An 18,933-nucleotide genomic window follows, 5' to 3' on the forward strand; every position below is an offset into this window, starting at 1 on the left:
AATATCCCAACCACTGGGATTCTGTCCTGACCATGGCCTGTACTAAACCACCCTTGTGTCTTAGTCAGAAGATGCACACTGGAAGATTAATCTGTGGGTTGTTGGGTAGTTCAGTCCATCACTGTCTTATCAGGGTTCCTGATGAAAACTGGGGGTTCCCATTAGAGTCCACATCCCTCGTTATTACCCCAGGACAGTTACTACAAATTGCTGTCTACTTTCATACAGACTACACTTGACCATGCAGTCCATCTTATGGACATGACAATTGTAGAATAGTTTTCTTCAGGGCTACCTTAATGTGAATTAAAAATAAAAAAACAACATGAAGCCATTTGACCAAATGTCAATGACCGAATAATGCATAATATATGTTGATATTTATTTCTGTGCAACAGTAACACCAGGAATCTCCATACTGAAGTTTACACCATGTGAGGATGATTGGATCTGGCACAGGGGTAAATGTTACTATTTATCTGACAACAATGACACATGGACCAACAGCCAGAGCTTCTGTGCCTCACATAATGCATCGTTAGCAGTTATTGATGATGAGAAGGAACTGGTGAGTGTCAGAGAATGTCTTCTGTAAGCTGTGATTTGTAGAACTATTCTCGTTTCTCACTAGCATGCCCTATAGCCAGATGGAAGATTAAGATGGACTCTGGGGTGGGTGGGGGGTATATTTACTAAAGTGAGAGTTTTTTAGATTTGGAGATGCTGCCCATAGCAACCAATCAGATTCTACGTAACATTTATTTAGCACCTTCTAGAAAAAAATAGCTACAGTAGAATCTGATTGGTTCCTCTTCGCAACATCTCCACTTCTAAAAACTCTCACTTTAGTAGATGTACCCCATAATGTACAAAAGGATTTTGTATGTTTCACATAAAAGACGTCTATGGGCCTGATTCAGCATAGATCGCAATTGCGATTGCAATTGCGAAATCGCATGCAACGCACCTGCGAAAATATACTAATACCTGCCACAGCTCAGCCAGCATAAAGACACCCACTTCTGCTTTCTCACATACATTTACCTTCACGTCAAAACATTGGAATCGTCGACGCACATCGGACCACCACAACACATTTACAATAGCTCTGACCTGCCGCAGAAACTGCAAGCCTCGTCACAGGCAATGAGTACACAAGCTGTGTATGCCGTTGCCGTGGCTATGCACGGCCATGCAACTGCATCCAAACGGACAGGCACGCCTGCGTTTTTGTGACCACTCCCCCCGTCACCATCCCCAAATGCTGACAGCCTGTAACTCACTCTCCGATGAACTTTTATCTGCGTGCGTAATGGTAGTGAGATCGCAGCGCACGTGCTCTGCGCCTTATACGCATGCGCCGTGGACAACAATTGTTTGATTTACATGTGCAGTTTCAATTGCGATCCGTGCTGAATCAGGCCCTGTGTCCAATACTCAAGTACATCAACACTGCAGTGATCTATTTGTATTTCAACAACAATCAGCTTTTCTAAGTAAATAAAGGTTCCAATACATGGCATGACAATCAGATATAAATTTTAGGGGTTTGGACAGCATTCACAGTACTGTAGATCCCTGGCTGTGTAATAGGAACATGGCTTTTGACTGTTTTGCCATTGGATTTGAATCGCAAAACAACACTGCTGTGCTTAGGTAACACAATAAACACACTTCTACGTATATGCCTACTAACCGCTCTTGGAGGAAACCTCCAAAAACTAGAATACACCTACGTATCCAGGTAGGCATCAAAATCATAAGATGTGTATATGTCCCATCAGAGACAGGCTCAGGAAAGGGACAAGCTGCAGGGCAGCCGATGCAGTGCAGCGGGACCAATCGCAATGAAGAGATCTGCTGTCGACAGCATTATCAACAGGCCAACCAGGTACTAATAATGAGACAGACTAGCTCATTATAGTACACCATGACATGGACCATAAAAAACAGGGAGGAAGAAGTGGTCTACTCATCTCATCCCGGCTCCTCCTTTCTGAAGTGGTCCTCCTGCTGTTAAAGCCAGGGAACTGACATTCCCAGTTTGAAAACTAGGAAGGAAGGAAGCTGTCCTTCCAGCCGGCTCTCACGGTTGCTTACCCACACCCGCCGCTGTACTTCCCGGGCTTATAGGTGCCACAGGAGGGTTCATAGCCGACTGATGTCAGCGATTGCTGAAACTGTGTGCTGGGTTCTCAACATACTGCTGCACCTGGCCCCACCACTCGCCAGCTCCGCTGGGTTGGTTATAGGATGCCGGTGCTTAGGATCCTGGGGCTCAGAATCCTGACTAGGGGCCGAATTCATTTAGAGGCGAAAAGTCGCGGCCGACGAAAAGCATTCGCTGCTGCAATCTTTTCACCTCATTCGTCTGTTTGGAGGCTCTTTCAATTACAAAACAGGTGAAAACGCAGATGTGCAAAATCAATATAGACCCTGGAAATCAAAATAGAAGTGTATTAATTAATTGCCCTAATAAAAGTATTTAGGGTTCTTAAATTGAGTCAAAGGGCTGTTATATGCATATTTGAACAACTGTGGAAATTTTTTATTTTCTAAATGTTTAGGGCTACATTCAAATGGGTATTATATTTTTGTGTAAATAAAATGCATTAAAAAAAAAATAAAAAAACACCTGCTGCAGCCACCTGCAAACCTAAAAACACCTGTCCCATCCATACAGCCCCCCAAAATACCTGACCCATTACTTTACACCCATTTTCCAACACTTTTAAAATTTCCACCACCAAAAATGACATATCTTTTTTTATAGGATTTAAGATAATTTAATATTTTTTTTGGCCTAACTAGTCATTAGGGGGAGGGGGTGTCCAAAGGGTTCTGAACTAAGGGCCTGATTCAGACTCGGTCGCAAGCGCAGAGCGCTCGCAACCGGGTTGATGTTTGCCCACTGGGCATGCACACGACGGAGGCGCTCCGTCGCTCCTGGTCTCGCACTAAAGGGGGCGAGCTGTCGATGGTGATTGACAACTCGCCCCATTTGGTAAGCGGGCAGGGGGGGTGGCTGGCCAAATGGAGGCGTTCCCGAAAAAACACCTGCTGTTTGGGGGCGGCCCCACTGACATCACTAGTGCTATTTAGAGCCGGAAGCTTACTGGGGCTTGCGGCCACGAGACCCTACCGCAAGGGTCTCGTCGCAAGCCCGATGGTCCCGCTGGGATAATAACTACATCCCACTCTACCACATCCCTTACATTTAATCAAATTTTTTTGTTATTCTGCAAAATATATTTAGATAAGGCACAAATAAATAATAAAGTTGAGGGGTATGTACACTATTAGGGGTATTGAATATGGAGCGTTAAGTCCGGATCCGCGTTAAGTTTCCGCCGATTAAGTCATTTTCACTGTTTTTAGTTTTACGCCGAATTCAATTTGGAAGACTTTTCGATTATGCAGAAAGTCAACGCAATGTAATAAGCGGAAAAGTATCGCCTATGAGTGGGTGGCGGAAAAAGTGCAGAATTGGGGTTTTGGGGTGCAACATTTCGGGAACCCCCATGCAACCTTCAGACAGTCCCCTAAAAGTAATCTACATCAATTTTTTTTTTCTTAAAAGTCCTATGGAGACCCCAAAAAATAACTTTGAAAAAGGGGGCAAAAAAAAAATTGGGGGTACAAAGTTAAAAACTAGCGAACTTGACTCTGGGGGGGTCCCGAAGTATGCCCCAAGTATTTTTTGTTTGCAGGAGTTTGCGGCAGGTGGATTTTTCATGATTTTTTCAACTTCACTTTAGCAACTTTTAAATATGCCCACCCCCATTTTCAAGTACCCCAAATTTGCTGGGACAACTTATTTTCTGGAAAAAAATACTCCTAAATACTATTCTGCATCACATATATAAAAACGCTATTTAGCAGCTATTGAGCCCGTTTAAAAACCCCAAATACCTTTAGCAAGCCAAATCGGGGGGGGGGGGGGGGGTACCATAGTGAACCCCCATGTCAGAGCATCATTTGAGGGGTGTCAGTCTGATTTCCACAAAAATGACAGGATTTTCCGCTGGTATCAGTATCGCCGGGTGCCGTTTTCGCCTATTTCCATATTGAATACGGAACGTATCGAGCACGCGCGCGATACTTTTCCGCAGGTTAAACAGGCAAAGTCGGCGGAAAGTCTGAGCCACGTTAAGTTAACGCGGCTCGGCTGATATTGAATACCCCTCTATGTAGACAAAAGTGATTGAACACTGACAGCAAATAGATCAAGGAGATGTTATTGACGTCACATCAGTACTTTGTAGGTCACCACCTGCTGTGATTACTGCAGACGCCCTTCTTGGTAAACTGTCTACAAGTTCCTGGACAGCAGCAGGCGGTATGTTCTGCCATTCTGCCTTAAGTACAGTGACCATCTGTGACACTGAAGAAGGTCGAGTCGGCCTAGACTGCAGACTTCACTCTAATTCGTCCGAGAGGTTCTCAATGGGGTTAGGATCTGGACTCTGAGCTGTCCAGTCCATCCGGGTTACCGAATTTTCTGTATACCAGTCCAGCATCGCCCAGGAAACATGACAGATGTCCTGACAAAAACATTTGTTTCCGTAGAACTGCAAGTGCATGAGACGCCCTACTAAGTGTTCTTGTCGAAACCGCCACATTAGTGGCCATTTGTAACTCGTGTGCAATGGAATGCAAATCACTTTTATCTACATAGTGTAGTTTAGCTGTATTACATGTGGCACTTTTATGTTGTATTAATGGACAAGTTTCACATAGAAATGAACTTCTTTGAAACAGTACAACTGGAAGGTTCAAAATACTTACCATTAAAGTATAGTACAAGTACTATAACCTGGAACTGATCTCCATAATACATGCAACCTTTTCATCACTTCATCTTAGTATATTAATCTTGCTCCATAAACCAAAATCTCAAAACTGCACTACTCCTAATAATGAGGCCAATAGGGAGGCAACTCCCTCCATCCACATTTAGAGGCTTATTTAATATTTTATTTGTTTTTTTTCCCCTGATAAATAATACATTTTTCATTGTTTAGCTTTCATTTATTGGAGCTAAATAATATTGGTTGTTTGCTGGGATAGTGCTTGCACAAAAGACAGCTGGGGTATTTTATTTTTGAAAATGAAAAGCAGCAAAATAAACATGCTGACATATACCAGCTAAAGCATATAATATTGGTACGAACAATGAAGGAAACACCATCAGATGGAGGTCTGCATTCATCCAACCAGAAGTGACCAGCTTACGTTGCTGACCATTGTCATAATCCTCAGTGTGTGTATTTGATTTTGCACCGTTGCTTCTGACAGGCATACTGTATATGTGTATATATCCGTACAGGTATATGTCAATCACAAGACCTCCCCCTTTCCTCCAGCTTCTGACCTTCCCTCTCTGCATATTTTTCACTAAGCATATTGACAAAGCACCAACTCATTGTCTGCCCCTGTGTGTTCATTTTCAATCAGGACTTTCTGTCTATCATGGTATCATACTACATGTTATGAGTTATATTAATCCAAAATTATATGTATTTTTTTCCTGATAGAGGTTCTTGAAAAAATTTCAGGGCAAACGCAATTATTGGATTGGACTTAGATGGATAAGTGCTAATAATGCCTGGACCTGGACAGATGGAACGTTATACGATAATACACTGTAAGTTTTATCTGATTTCAATTAGTACATTTGGTAATAATTATCAGCGGGAGTACTTCCAAAGCAAGTTAGCTTCATTAAGAATGTTACTGGTTGTATGATCCTGTAACTCATGGTGATACACCCCTCCATCATCACCACCAAAAAAAATCAAACACACACACAAATATATATACATATACCTACACACATACATAAATATATACACACTCGCGGTGCTTAAAGTGGTCCTAGAGATGTGGTGGAACTCACCCCCCACCCACAACGGTGCCCCCCCTGTCTTCAGCGCCCCCCTGCAGACTATATATATATATAAATTTAGCCCTCCCTCTCTTTTTTTCAATAAAGTGACAGTGCACGTCGTACAAAGGGACATGGTCTCGAAAGAAAGGGGCATGGTCAAACAATAGTATTCCCAATTCAAATTATAAACAAGTAGGGTTTTACAGCGCTCTGGGTCTCTTGTATAATTTGTCCTTAGCTGCGCCACCAATAGAGGTATCCCTCCCCCACTGAATCGTAATAAAGTAAATTATAGTGGTGCGCTCTGGGACAATATATAAATGTAACTCAAAGAAAGTGTTGATGTATTAGTGATTCGGGTTTGTGCAATGTCCTGTAAATGGATTCCAAAGTCCCAACTATACGGCTGAGAATCTGTCAAACTGTAGGCAGGGTGTTCTTTAAAAACGTTGTTATGATTAAGTGATTGGATAGTCTACGATGTATACCCCTATCCGGAGTAGATACTGTATAGGAAATAATGCTGAAAATTGTCCTTGGATAGTCCCATCAATAAAGTTGTAGTAATATCTGTAGGGTGGGTGTTCTTACAGTGTGCTTCAAGGTATCAGAACCGCCTTTACCTCCTCTCCACCTCAAATACAATACAGTGGCACAGTATCAGGGATCTTAAAAAACGCTATCATGCAGGTAGGTAAGAAGGAATCGTACTTACCCCGTATGCTGTGTTGCTCCTGCTGGTTCTCCTCGTCCCAGTGCTTGTATGGATGTGTATGAGGGGCTACGGTGGATAAGGATTGCTGATTGCTGATCACTGTGCACAGCAAACGGAGCAAGGGTCGGAGGCACCAAGCTGACACATATGCGGTGCAACCATTCTTCTCGCGGTGAGCCGAGACAGAAGGGAAACGAGCACTGTAAGTACTCGACATTTAATTGATACAGTGTGCTACATCCCCCGCATTGCCGAACATATACAAGCAGTGATCAGCAATCAGCAATCCTTATCCACCGTAGCCCCTCATACACATCCATACAAGCACTGGGACGAGGAGAACCAGCAGGAGCACACAGCATACGGGGTAAGTACGATTCCTTCTTACCTACCTGCATGATAGCGTTTTTTAAGATCCCTGATACTGTGCCACTGTATTGTATTTGAGGTGGAGAGGAGGTAAAGGCGGTTCTGATACCTTGAAGCACACTGTAAGAACACCCACCCTACAGATATTACTACAACTTTATTGATGGGACTATCCAAGGACAATTTTCAGCATTATTTCCTATACAGTATCTACTCCGGATAGGGGTATACATCGTAGACTATCCAATCACTTAATCATAACAACGTTTTTAAAGAACACCCTGCCTACAGTTTGACAGATTCACAGCCGTATAGTTGGGACTTTGGAATCCATTTACAGGACATTGCACAAACCCGAATCACTAATACATCGACACTTTCTTTGAGTTACATTTATTTATAGTCCCAGAGCGCACCACTATAATTTACTTTATTCCAATTCAAATTATGCCACACAGTAGTGCAATCTTATTCACATAACACCGCACATAGTGCCCCTGATTCACATTACACCACATAAGTGTCCCTTATTTATGGTACACACACAGTAGTGCCCATTTTGCACAATACTCACAATAGTGCCACTTAAACACAATGCCCACAGTAGTAGTGCCCCTAATACACATAATGCCCGCAGTAGTAGTGCCCCTTATACAATGCCCACAACAGTAGTGCCCCTTACACATAATGCCCACAGCAGTAGTGCCCCTTATGCAATGCCCACTGTAGTGGTGCCGCTGATGCCCCGATTAGAAGTGCCCCTTACGCACTTTCTGCAGCAGCGCTTGTGGGCAGCACACAGCTGGGCAGACAGCAGTCATAGCGGGAAGCCAGCTGCCGAGCCACAGACATAGTCACAAAACAGTGCACAATGCTGCGGCTGCCTGTACTTACCCTCTCACAGTATCAATCACGTCAGGTGTGTGTCCAGCCGAGCAAGGTGGGCATGCACGCCGGGCATGCTTAGCCAATAGTATCCTTTACAATCAAAATTACTTTATTACAAATATAACATACTTCAGGTCCATTGTACTTCATATGTTAATAAAATGCCACTTCGCAATTGGCGGGTCGCATCTGGGGTTTGTACACGCGTCCATCCCGGGTGAGACCCCTTTCAGACTGGCGGCTCGACCCGGCAATAAATGCCGGGTCGAGGACATCACCGCCATCACTGATCATCTCCAAGCGCCAGCTCTCCCTAGGCAGTGAACGGGACCCTTTGACACTGCACAGTAACCCGTTTGCTACGCAGCGTGAAAGGGGTATTAGCAATAATCAGAACAATAATGTAATGACCGACAGGGTGAATACTATATACACATTTTGGTGTAGGGAGGGCAGCGTGTTTCCGGGACATACATGTCAATGTATGGAAAGCATGAACTTTGGCAGTGTGTGGGCATGTCAGTATGTATGGATGGCTGGCAGTGGATTCCCTGGTATTTGTCAGTATACAGAGGGCACTCATGAAGTGTATGGAGGGCAGCATGTTCACGGGCACACATTAGTGTATGAAAGGACATGTATTCCCATGCACACATAAAGTGTGTTGGGGGTAGCATGTTCCTAGACACAATTCAGTGTATGAGGCACCATGTTCTTGGGGCATATTTGTCAGTATATTCGGGGAAGCATGCTACAGGGCACATGCCAGTATATTGAGTGCAATGTGTTCCCAGGCACACGTTAGTGTATTTGAGGCAGTCCATTCCCAGGGAACACATGTCAGTGTATGGGGGGCAGCGTGTTTCCCCGGTACTAGCAGCACAGTAGGAGACAATGAGTGTGCATGCAGTGATAGATCTGCGGCTGCTTCTCCCGAGTGACCCGAAATAGCTCCAGCTCCATCCCACAACCTTACCCAAGTAAAGTATGGCACGGAGAGGGACTCTCATAGTAGGTGCAGCGCAGAGCTCTCAGAGTGATAGCTGCAGGTTTGCAGCCCGCAGCTACCAGGGAAGGTGGGCGGCCGTAGGCTGAACGTAGTTCTGCCTCGTTCTGACCACTTTAATGCCTGACACAAGCATACACCCATACATATACACACATTCATCTCACACATACCTTACACAAACAAACACACACATATATATATATATATATATATATATATATATATATATATATACTAGGGGTGTGCACCGGACACTTTTCGTGTTTTGTGTTTTGGTTTTGGATCTGGATCTTTCTTCATGTTTTGGATCTGGATTGGTTTTGCCAAAACCACCCTTCCGTGTTTTGGGTTCTGGGTTTTGTGTTTTGGATCTGGATTTTTTCTTAAAAAATAAAAAAAACCCGCTAAAATCACATAAATGGGCCTTTTTTTGTTCCTACGCTATTAATAACCCCAATAACATTAATTTCCACTCATTTCCACTCTATTCTGAACACCTCACACCTCACAATATTGTTTTTAGGCCAAAAGGTTGTACCGAGGAAGCTGGATGACTATGCTAAGCGACACAAGGGGGCGGCACAAACACGTGGCCCATCTAGGAGTGGCACTGCAGTGGCAGACAGGAAGCCAATCAGCGTTATGGTGCCCATTTGCATGTAGCACGAACATGGGAGATCCGTGCTACATGCATCTGTGTGATTGGCACAGAGCAATGACAGGTCCGTGAGACCCGTCTGTGCTGCTGTGGTAAAAAAAAAAAAAAAAAACCTGTGTAAAAAAAGAAAAAAATGGCGTGCACCCCCCCAAAAAAGAGCAACCAGCCCCGGGCATTAGTAACCCAGTGCTGGGTGTGCTTAAATACAGGGGACAAACGACGTAGGGGTCCCCTGTACTTAAGCACAACCAGCACCGGGCTAGTCAGAACCAGCGCTGGTTGCCAAAATACGGGGGACAAACGACGTAGGGGTCCCCTGTATTCTGCGCAACCAGCTCTGGGCTCTGATCCGGTCCTGGTTCTGGAAATATAGGGGACAAAAAATGAGTAGGGTTCCCCTGTATGTTCCAGAACCAGCACTGGACTTTTTCTAGCGGGGGGCTGATGCCACAGCCAGGGGAGCCCTTTCACCGGGCCCCCCAGCCGCAGCATCAACCCTGACCGCTAGTCAGCCCAGGCCGGGGATCCCTGGAGAGCTGGGGACCCCCCCAATAAAGGGGTCACCCTCTCCAGGGCACCCCAGGCCCAGGCTGATAGCCCGGGGCTATCCCCGCCACCCCTGGTGGCGGTGGGTGGCGGGTTGATTGTGTGGTGTGGTGTAAATAAAGAATATCAAACATTGTCTTTACAAGTAGAACTGCAAGTCCCAGCTAGCCTGCCCCGCATGCTGGTACTTGGAGAACCACAAGTACCAGCATGCAGGGCATTAAGGGCCCACTAGTACCTGTAGTTCACCTGTAAAAAAAATGTTTAAAAAAACACAGGACACACACACCGTGACAGTATAAGTTTATTAAACATACATACACACACACACATGTACACATACTCACCTATGTAACCTGTAGCATCGGTCCACTTGTCCGGTAAAGTATCCCTAGGGGACCTGTGAAAAAAAACATACTCACCATCTCCTATGCGAGGTTCTGTCCTCTTCGTTCCAAAGTAGGCATCCCCGGACTTGGCAAAAAAAAAAAACGAAAACGCGATCCACGAACTTAGTACCGTTCTATAGAACGGTACTTCCCGAATGAGAGCTTAGCGGCGGGGTATCACCATGGAAACCCTGCTGCTAAGCGTTCATTGGCTGAGAGAGGTCATCTCCCTTCTCTCAGCCAATGAACGGCTCCCTCCATTGTAGTCAATGGTGGGAACCGCAGGGTAAACTTTAATAACCTTGCGGCTCCCAGCATTGACTACAATGGAGGGAGCCGTTCATTGGCTGAGAGAGACGGGAGATGGCCTCTCTCAGCCAATGAACGCTTAGCAGCGGGGTTTCCATGGTGATACCCCGCCGCTAAGCTCTCATTCGGGAAGTACCGTTCTATAGAACGGTACTAAGTTCGTGGATCGCGTTTTCGTTTTTTTTTTTTGCCAAGTCCGGGGATGCCTACTTTGGAACGAAGAGGACAGAACCTCGCATAGGAGATGGTGAGTATGTTTTTTTTCACAGGTCCCCTAGGGATACTTTACCGGACAAGTGGACCGATGCTACAGGTTACATAGGTGAGTATGTGTACATGTGTGTGTGTGTATGTATGTTTAATAAACTTATACTGTCACGGTGTGTGTGTCTTGTGTTTTTTTTAAACATTTTTTTACAGGTGAACTACAGGTACTAGTGGGCCCTTAATGCCCTGCATGCTGGTACTTGTGGTTCTCCAAGTACCAGCATGCGGGGCAGGCTTGCTGGGACTTGCAGTTCTACTTGTAAAGACAATGTTTGATATTCTTTATTTACACCACACCACACAATCAACCCGCCACCCACCGCCACCAGGGGTGGCGGGGATAGCCCTGGGCTATCAGCCTGGGCCTGGGGTGCCCTGGAGAGGGTGACCCCTTTATTGGGGGGGTCCCCAGCTCTCCAGGGATCCCCGGCCTGGGCTGACTAGCGGTCAGGGCTGATGCTGCGGCTGGGGGGCCCGGTGAAAGGGCTCCCCTGGCTGTGGCATCAGCCCCCCGCTAGAAAAAGTCCAGTGCTGGTTCTGGAACATACAGGGGAACCCTACTCATTTTTTTCCCCTGTATTTCCAGAACCAGGACCGGATCAGAGCCCAGAGCTGGTTGCGCAGAATACGGGGGACCCCTACGTCGTTTGTCCCCCGTATTTTGGCAACCAGCTCTGGTTCTGACTAGCCCGGTGCTGGTTGTGTTTAAGTACAGGGGACCCCTATGTCGTTTGTCCCCTGTATTTAAGCACACCCAGCACTGGGTCACTAATGCCCGGGGCTGGTTGCTCTTTTTTTGGGGGGGAGGACGCCATTTTTTTCTCTTTTTACACAGGTTTTTTTTTTTTTATTTACCACAGCAGCACAGACGGGTCTCACGGACCCGTTAGTGCTCTGTGTCAATGACACAGATGCAAGTAGCACGGATCTCCTGGTCCGTGCGTGCATCTGTGTCATTGAAATACACAGCAGCACAGACGGGTCTCACTGACCCATCTGTGCTCTGTGTCACTGTCAATCACACAGATGCATGTAGCACGGATCTCACGAGTCCGTGCTACATGCAAATGAGCACCATAATGCTGATTGGCTGAGAGCCGTGACAGACGGCTCTGTCAGCCAATCAGCACTTTGCCCATTAAAGGCAAAGGCATTTTTTTTTAAATGGCCGCTCGAGGCAAAACCTCGAGATCCGACAGCAGATCTCGAGGTTTTGCCTCGGGAGAGGGATCCGGGGCAGACAGGGAGATCCGAGCTTGGGCTCGGATCGCCCCGGATCCCCGAAGTTCGGGTGGGTTCGGTTCTCAGGGAACCGAACCCGCTCATCCCTAATATATACGTCACACATATATTAAAAATAAGCTTATCTTGCAGCAGATCTAATGGGGACAGGACCTGGCAGGCTGGCACCACACCATGTAATTAGGCCCCTCCCCCTGACAGCAAAATGCTGAGATTCGCGGGTCAGTCGGGAGGGGCCAAATGACGCTATTTGAATGGAATTGCGTTATATTGGCTCGCCTCCTCCATATTGCTCCACAAATTGCGGCAATTAGCTGCGAGGAGGACGGGTCTTAAGAACATGGTGCTACCCTGCACTCCTGTGCTCAGAATATGTAACCAGCTGGAAGTGGAAATTGCTAATTTCCTTTCCTTTGAAACTCTGGAGAAATGTAGACGCCTGCACAACAAAAGTAATGGTTTTGGACTATAAACATCCTAGTATAGTGTACATTGGGCTGGATTCAGCATGCATCGCAACTGTAACCGCACAGATTGGTCGATGGTGCGCGTTGGCAGCATTGTGTTCGCAGACTACAGAATGAAGTCTCAGAGTGAGCGACACGTAGTCAGCGTTTGGGGGTGATGACAGGGTCTGTCCGTTTCAATTCTGTTTCCTGGGTATGCATAAATTAGCCCCTGCGTTGGCATATGCAGCGTGTGTACTCACTGCATGCGACGAGACTTGCAATTTCTGAGTAAGGTCAGACCTGTTGTAATTGTGCGTGAGGATCCGATGTCACTGATGTTTTCGCTGGTCTGCGAGGTAGACGTATGTAAGATAGCAGAAGTGGGCTTCTTTATGGCGGCTGTGCTTTTGTTAATATTAGTATACTTTCGCAGATTAGCTGCATACGGAATCGCAGCCGCAATCACAATAGCGATCCATACTGAATCATGCCCATTGTGTAATGTAATTACCAAAGTCTAAGTTGAAATTGGTTAGATTAGATATACTATGTAATAAAACTGTAAACTCTTCCCTCTATAATATTTCTTCTTTAGTGTTAAACATTTCTTGATTAATTTATTATGTTTTATATTGACTGAAGCAAGATGAACCTTACTGCTAAGCAACATCACAAATAAAGACTTTTTTTTGTCTTCTCTTTGCAGATTTTCATTTACAAGTGTTTCTGAGAACTCAGATAAATCCGAATGTGTTTTCCTTAATCATAATGGTCTCAAAAGCCAGAATGGAGAATTTGTAAACTACTTTATTTGCACAAAAAGTAACTGCGAAAATACGTAACATTTGGAGAGAGAACCCAGTGCCAAAGACCAGCCGGCATAAAGACACCCGCTGCTGCTTTCTCATATCCATCCAATGTCGCCCTTATGCGTAAACATCGGTACCATCGACCTGCATTGGCCAATCACGCAGCATTTACAAGTCTGACCAGTTGTAAGCACTGAGAGTTTCCTCACACGCAGAGAGCTCTCATGCTGCATATGCAATTACATTGGCTAATGTATGCACGCCCTTGAAATGGTGTTCTAACGATCAGACGCACCTGCTTTTTTCCAACCACCCCCAAACGCTGATAACCTGTCACTCACTTTGCGATGAATTCCTCTGTGCATCTGTAATCGCAATGCGATCACTGCCATGCGCTTTATACACATGTGTGATGGCAAACAATCGCTCAATCTGTGTCCGTAATCGCTATTGCGTACGCTGCTGAACCAGGCCCTATATTTTCCCCAATAATTTATCTATTCATAACATGCATTTATATTAAGCTTTAAAGACTTTGGGGTCTATTTACTAAGCAGTGTTAGGAGACAGAGTGAAAAGTGATAAGGTGCCAGCCAATCAGCTCCTAACTGCCATCTCACAGACTGTGTTTGAAAAATGACAGTTGGGTACTGATTGGCTGTCTCCTCATCACTTTCACTCTGTCTCCTAAAGGGGCACATCCACTAGACGATCTACTCCCCTTGAAATTTTATCTTTCAGTCTGAACGATTTGCAAACTATCTTTAATAGATCAAGTGAAATGTATTTATTTTATTTATATGTTCATTCCATTATCTGTGTTTTTATCTGTATTTTTTATTTTTGTCTTAATATTTCTCTTCATATAAAGTTTATTTTATAGATTTGCCGAAGGTATTGTCCATCAATTACCAGCTCAATTTATGTTCATTGTGCTAGGTTAACATCCTTAGTTGACACCATTACACTCATTATTGAGGTTCTCAGGGACAGCGCTTCCATTTGTGTTCTTTTTTTCTGTTGTATATGAGGGTCAGCTCCTTGATCAGCAGCAGCAGTCATCTGAGACCTGATTGATTTACCTTTGGATTGTCTCTTAAATTAAGTAGGTCCTGTTTTCTGAGTAGGAATCACCACTATCAATATCCTCCTTGTTAGTATAGCGCCCAGATTGTGTATTTTTCCTTTATCAAGTGAAATTGACCTGCATGTTTTGATCGACTGACGAGACGATCAAACGACCAGCGGGAGCGCGCATCGTTGATCGTTAATGACTAAACACTGCACGATTTATAAACGATTTTTAAACGATTGAATGATAATGACATCATTATCGTTCAATCGCCTGCTAAAATCGTGTAGTGTATAGGGGCACTAACACTGCTTAGTAAATAGACCCCTTTGTCCTGTTGTCACCTAACCTGCACCTGGGACCTCTATTCATGGATGGACTTCCCAGGGCTGGCAACAGAAATCATGGGGCCCTGTACAAACTTTTTTTTAGGGGCCCCTCATCCCCAGTTCCTTTGCAGGTACAGGCCAAGGGTTTGAGAGTCTGCCTTACCTATATGTGTTTTCTCGGCAATGGGGAACCTATGAAGAAATTGTTTCTCCCTAGGACTGCAGTCGGTATTCAGTTTTCACGAGGGAGATCACATGGTTCGGAAATCGCCTGTTTGCGAAGGAATTACAACCAATGTGACTATCATATAGCAGAGGTTTGACCAGAGAGAGGGTGACGGGGAGAGACATAAGGTGCGTACACACGAGACGATCATTAGTGCTAACGATATCGCTGAATGATCTCCCTTTAAAATTCCCGGTGTGCTGGATGAACAATATTGTTCATCCACATGCCACAGAAACAACAACAACCCACGACCAACGATCGCGGACCCCTATGAAGAGATAATGATATCGTCCAGGTTGGCCTGAATGCATGGACGATGGACGATATCGTTATCGTCCATGCGGGAACGCGCATGGTTGGTCATGGGTAAATTGGTTGGTACATAAAAATGAATGATATAACAATATGAACGATATCGTTATCATTCATTTTTATCGTACCGTGTGTAAGCACCTATAGGGTGTTGGGGAGAAGTATTAGATATCAGGGAAAGGGTGACAGGAAGGGGGTAACAGGGAGAGGCAGAGGGTGAATAACAGAGGTTAATTGGGAGAAGCAGTGGGTGATATAGTAAGGGTAAAAGGGAGAGGGTGACTGGGAGAGACAGTGGGTGACAGGGAAAGAGAGGGTGAGTGTGACGGGGAGAGGCAGTGGGTGAAGAGTAGGGGAAGAGGGTAAGTGAAGCCTCTGTAGAAGGGTGTGAAGGTTAAATAAGGGTTAATTGGGGTAGAGAGAGAGAGAATGAATTAATTAATTAATTAATAGATATTGACTAATTCACCTAGTTATTCTGCAGAGACGCTATCTACAGTAGGGAACTTCTCCTAGCCAACGCATCAGGGCAAAGCCAGAGCCCGCATGCCTGGCTGCATCTAGGAAGTGGAACATTGGTTTTTGCACCAGGGCCGGTCACTAGAGTGTGACGTCAGGCCCCCAGCAACAGCAGTGTGAGAGGGTAGGTAAGAGGAGGGGAAGGAGCAGATGGAAGGGGAAAAGAGGGGAAGAGGGCGCTCAGTCTGCCTCCTCATTCTGTGTTACGCTCCATGGCAGTGTACTATAATGAGTCAATCTTACTCATTTTTAGTACTGCTGTCAGTGCCGCTGCACCCTCTGACGTTCCACCACTGATGCAGTGTGCGCTGCAGGCATGCCTGCATCACTGCAGCAGCAGAGCAGGCAGCAGTTCCATTAGGTTTGTCTGTGGGCCCCTAGAATCTTGGGGCCCAGTACGGCTGTGCCCCTAGTCCTTCCCTGTCACCGGGCCTGGGACTTCCTCTACCTCCGGGTCTCATCTGAGCTGTCTGTGGTGGTCCAGAGCTTGTCTGTGCTGGTTTTGTTCTCCATGCTGCACTGGGTCTCTTCGCAGGTGCCATCTTGGATTTTGCCCATGGCTGCAGTGAGTGCTCGTGGCTCAGCCTCAATAACATCACATGTCTGAGTCACCAGACTTAAAGGTTTCGATTAACCTCCTTGCTCACATCCACACACATACCAACTTGTAGGTATGGACTTCTTACTACAGACTTCCCAGAAAAGGATGAAATAGGACCCCTTTCAGGTTACCCCGTGGCTGTGAAGGACACGTTCAACTGGATTATAACTTTGTATTGAAAGTGAAAATGCTCCAAGTGCAAGTATGAACTTCATAAAATTGAAAGGCTCAGAGAATTACTCTACTTGGAAATTCGCTGTAGAACTGCAGTTAAAGTGAGAGAAGCTGTGGAAGGTCAGGATGGATCTAGGAGACAACCCAAATCCCAAAGAGCTGGATAGAGCCATTGGAACCATTGACTTAGATGTAGAACAGCAGATATATTATTATTATCCTTTATTTAGCTGGCACCACAAGGGTTCTGCAGCGCCTTACAAGGTACATAATTAAATGAACAAACAAGAAAACGGCGACTTACAGTACAAAACAATGCAGGACAAGGACATATTTTATAAACATTGATGCGATAGTATTAATACTAATGCCAGCATGCATGCGAAGGGTGGCAGGATGCATCTTAGACTTAGAAATGTTGCTAACAAAAAACTTGTTAAATCCTGAGATGTCATATTTCATGAGTCAAACTGTGACGTGCCTGAGAAATGTGTAATGCTTGAACTCCAGATGGATCAATTGCTCAATACAAGGCTCACCTTGTTGCAAAGAGATTTACTCAAGGGTCCGGAATGGATTACAGTTCTACCCCATTGCAAGGTACAGTATGCTGTGTTTAATAATTGCTATATATGCACTGCAGTATATGACTTGCTATTATACCAAAATCAAACTAGACACTGTGGACCTGATTCAGCAAGGAACGTAGCCGTGAATTTGCACGCACCTAATGGATTGTTTCGCACTGCATATGCCTACGCGTCGCAGTGCGCAAACTGGCCACTGCGATTGGGTTGCGATCGCAGGGAGCATGCAGTCTCAATACACATTGATTGACAGGAAGTGACCGTTTGGGGGTGGTGATGGGGGGGGTGATCTGTTGAACGCAGGCATGCCAGTGCGTTTGATTATCGTTACAGGGGCAATGCATAATTAAGCCCCTGCAACCGTATATGCAGCCAGTATACTAGATGCACACAAGAAGTTTACCAGTTTGTGAGTGAGGTCAGGTCAACTACTATTGTGCATTTGGGTCCGATGGTTCTCGATGTTTTCGCTGTCTTGCAAGGTATTGGTGATGTGAGTAAAGTGAAGTGGGCGGCATTATGTATTGCTGGGCGTCGGCTTATCGTGCTGTGGCGGCCTCACGATTGCATTAATTAGCATATTTTCATAGCAGCCGGGTACGTGCGTGTGCGAGCTTGTGTTCCATGCAAAATCAGGCCATGTGTTGCCAGAAATTAACTTTGAAAGATCAGAAACAGATCTTTGTCTGTACATAAAAATTATAGAAGGATATCTGTTCCCTGTCATTGTGTATGTGGATGATTTGCTACTAGCTGGTCAAGAACGTCCCATTGAAAATGTAATGAGACATTTAGTAGAAACATTTAAATCAAAAGACCTAGGTCCCGCAAATCACCTGCTGGGTAAAAAGATTCTGCAAAATCTAAAAGCTGGAACGATCAGTGCAGATCATCAAAACTATATTGAAACTGTACTACTAAAATATGGTATGTCAGATGCACAACTAGTGTTTTCTCCCATTGACAAAAGTAAAACACTAATAAATGCATGTCGCCAACTACAGAATTTGAATAGAGGAGATGAGAGCTATCCCATATCAAAATGCAATTGGGAGTCTGATGTATGCAAGTGTTGGAAGTCACCCAGACATCACACATGCTATGAGCTGTGTTAGCCAGTTTTCAATGAATCCTGGAAAACATTTGTTAGCAGTTAGAGGATCTTGAGATATCTAAAGTCTACTAACTTATTAAATCTTATGTTTTCGAGGACTAAACTTTAAAGCTTGAAATGTTTTGCAGTGCAGACTGGGGAGCTGATGAAGATGACATACATTCTTATACTGACTAGCTACTGTAGCTGAAACAGTAGGCACAGCGATAATCTGGTCAAGCAATAAGCAACCAACAGTTGCTGTATCTTCAACAGAAGCTGAATGTATGGCCTTGACTGAAGCAGAAAAAGAGGCACTCTGGATTAAAAGTACTTTAACTGAACTAAAAGTTTTAAACCCTTAAGAAACTCCCATATCATGCAAAGTGAACACTTGTATATCTGTGTGCGACTAAGACTCTAAATGGAAAAAAACTGTGGCCATTGAATTGCAGGGCTTCGTATAATGATTCATAG

General features: G+C 44.9%; 1 protein-coding gene across 1 annotated transcript in view; it reads left to right on the forward strand.

Moving 5' to 3' along the window:
* The window catches only part of LOC148514821 (C-type lectin domain family 2 member D6-like), a 39,066-nt gene extending 24,748 nt beyond the window's left edge, over nt 1-14,318 (forward strand). The window contains exons 5-7 of the mRNA XM_088480953.1: nt 399-568; nt 5,538-5,647; nt 13,438-14,318. Coding sequence (XP_088337079.1) covers nt 399-568; nt 5,538-5,647; nt 13,438-13,573 — 416 coding nt within the window. The 3' untranslated portion in view covers nt 13,574-14,318. The remainder of the gene's footprint in view (nt 1-398; nt 569-5,537; nt 5,648-13,437) is intronic.
* The last annotated feature ends 4,615 nt before the right edge of the window (nt 14,319-18,933 follow it).

Source organism: Taudactylus pleione, unplaced genomic scaffold (assembly GCF_031769625.1).
Source record: "Taudactylus pleione unplaced genomic scaffold, aTauple2 ptg000258l, whole genome shotgun sequence".
Taxonomy (NCBI): domain Eukaryota; kingdom Metazoa; phylum Chordata; class Amphibia; order Anura; family Myobatrachidae; genus Taudactylus; species Taudactylus pleione.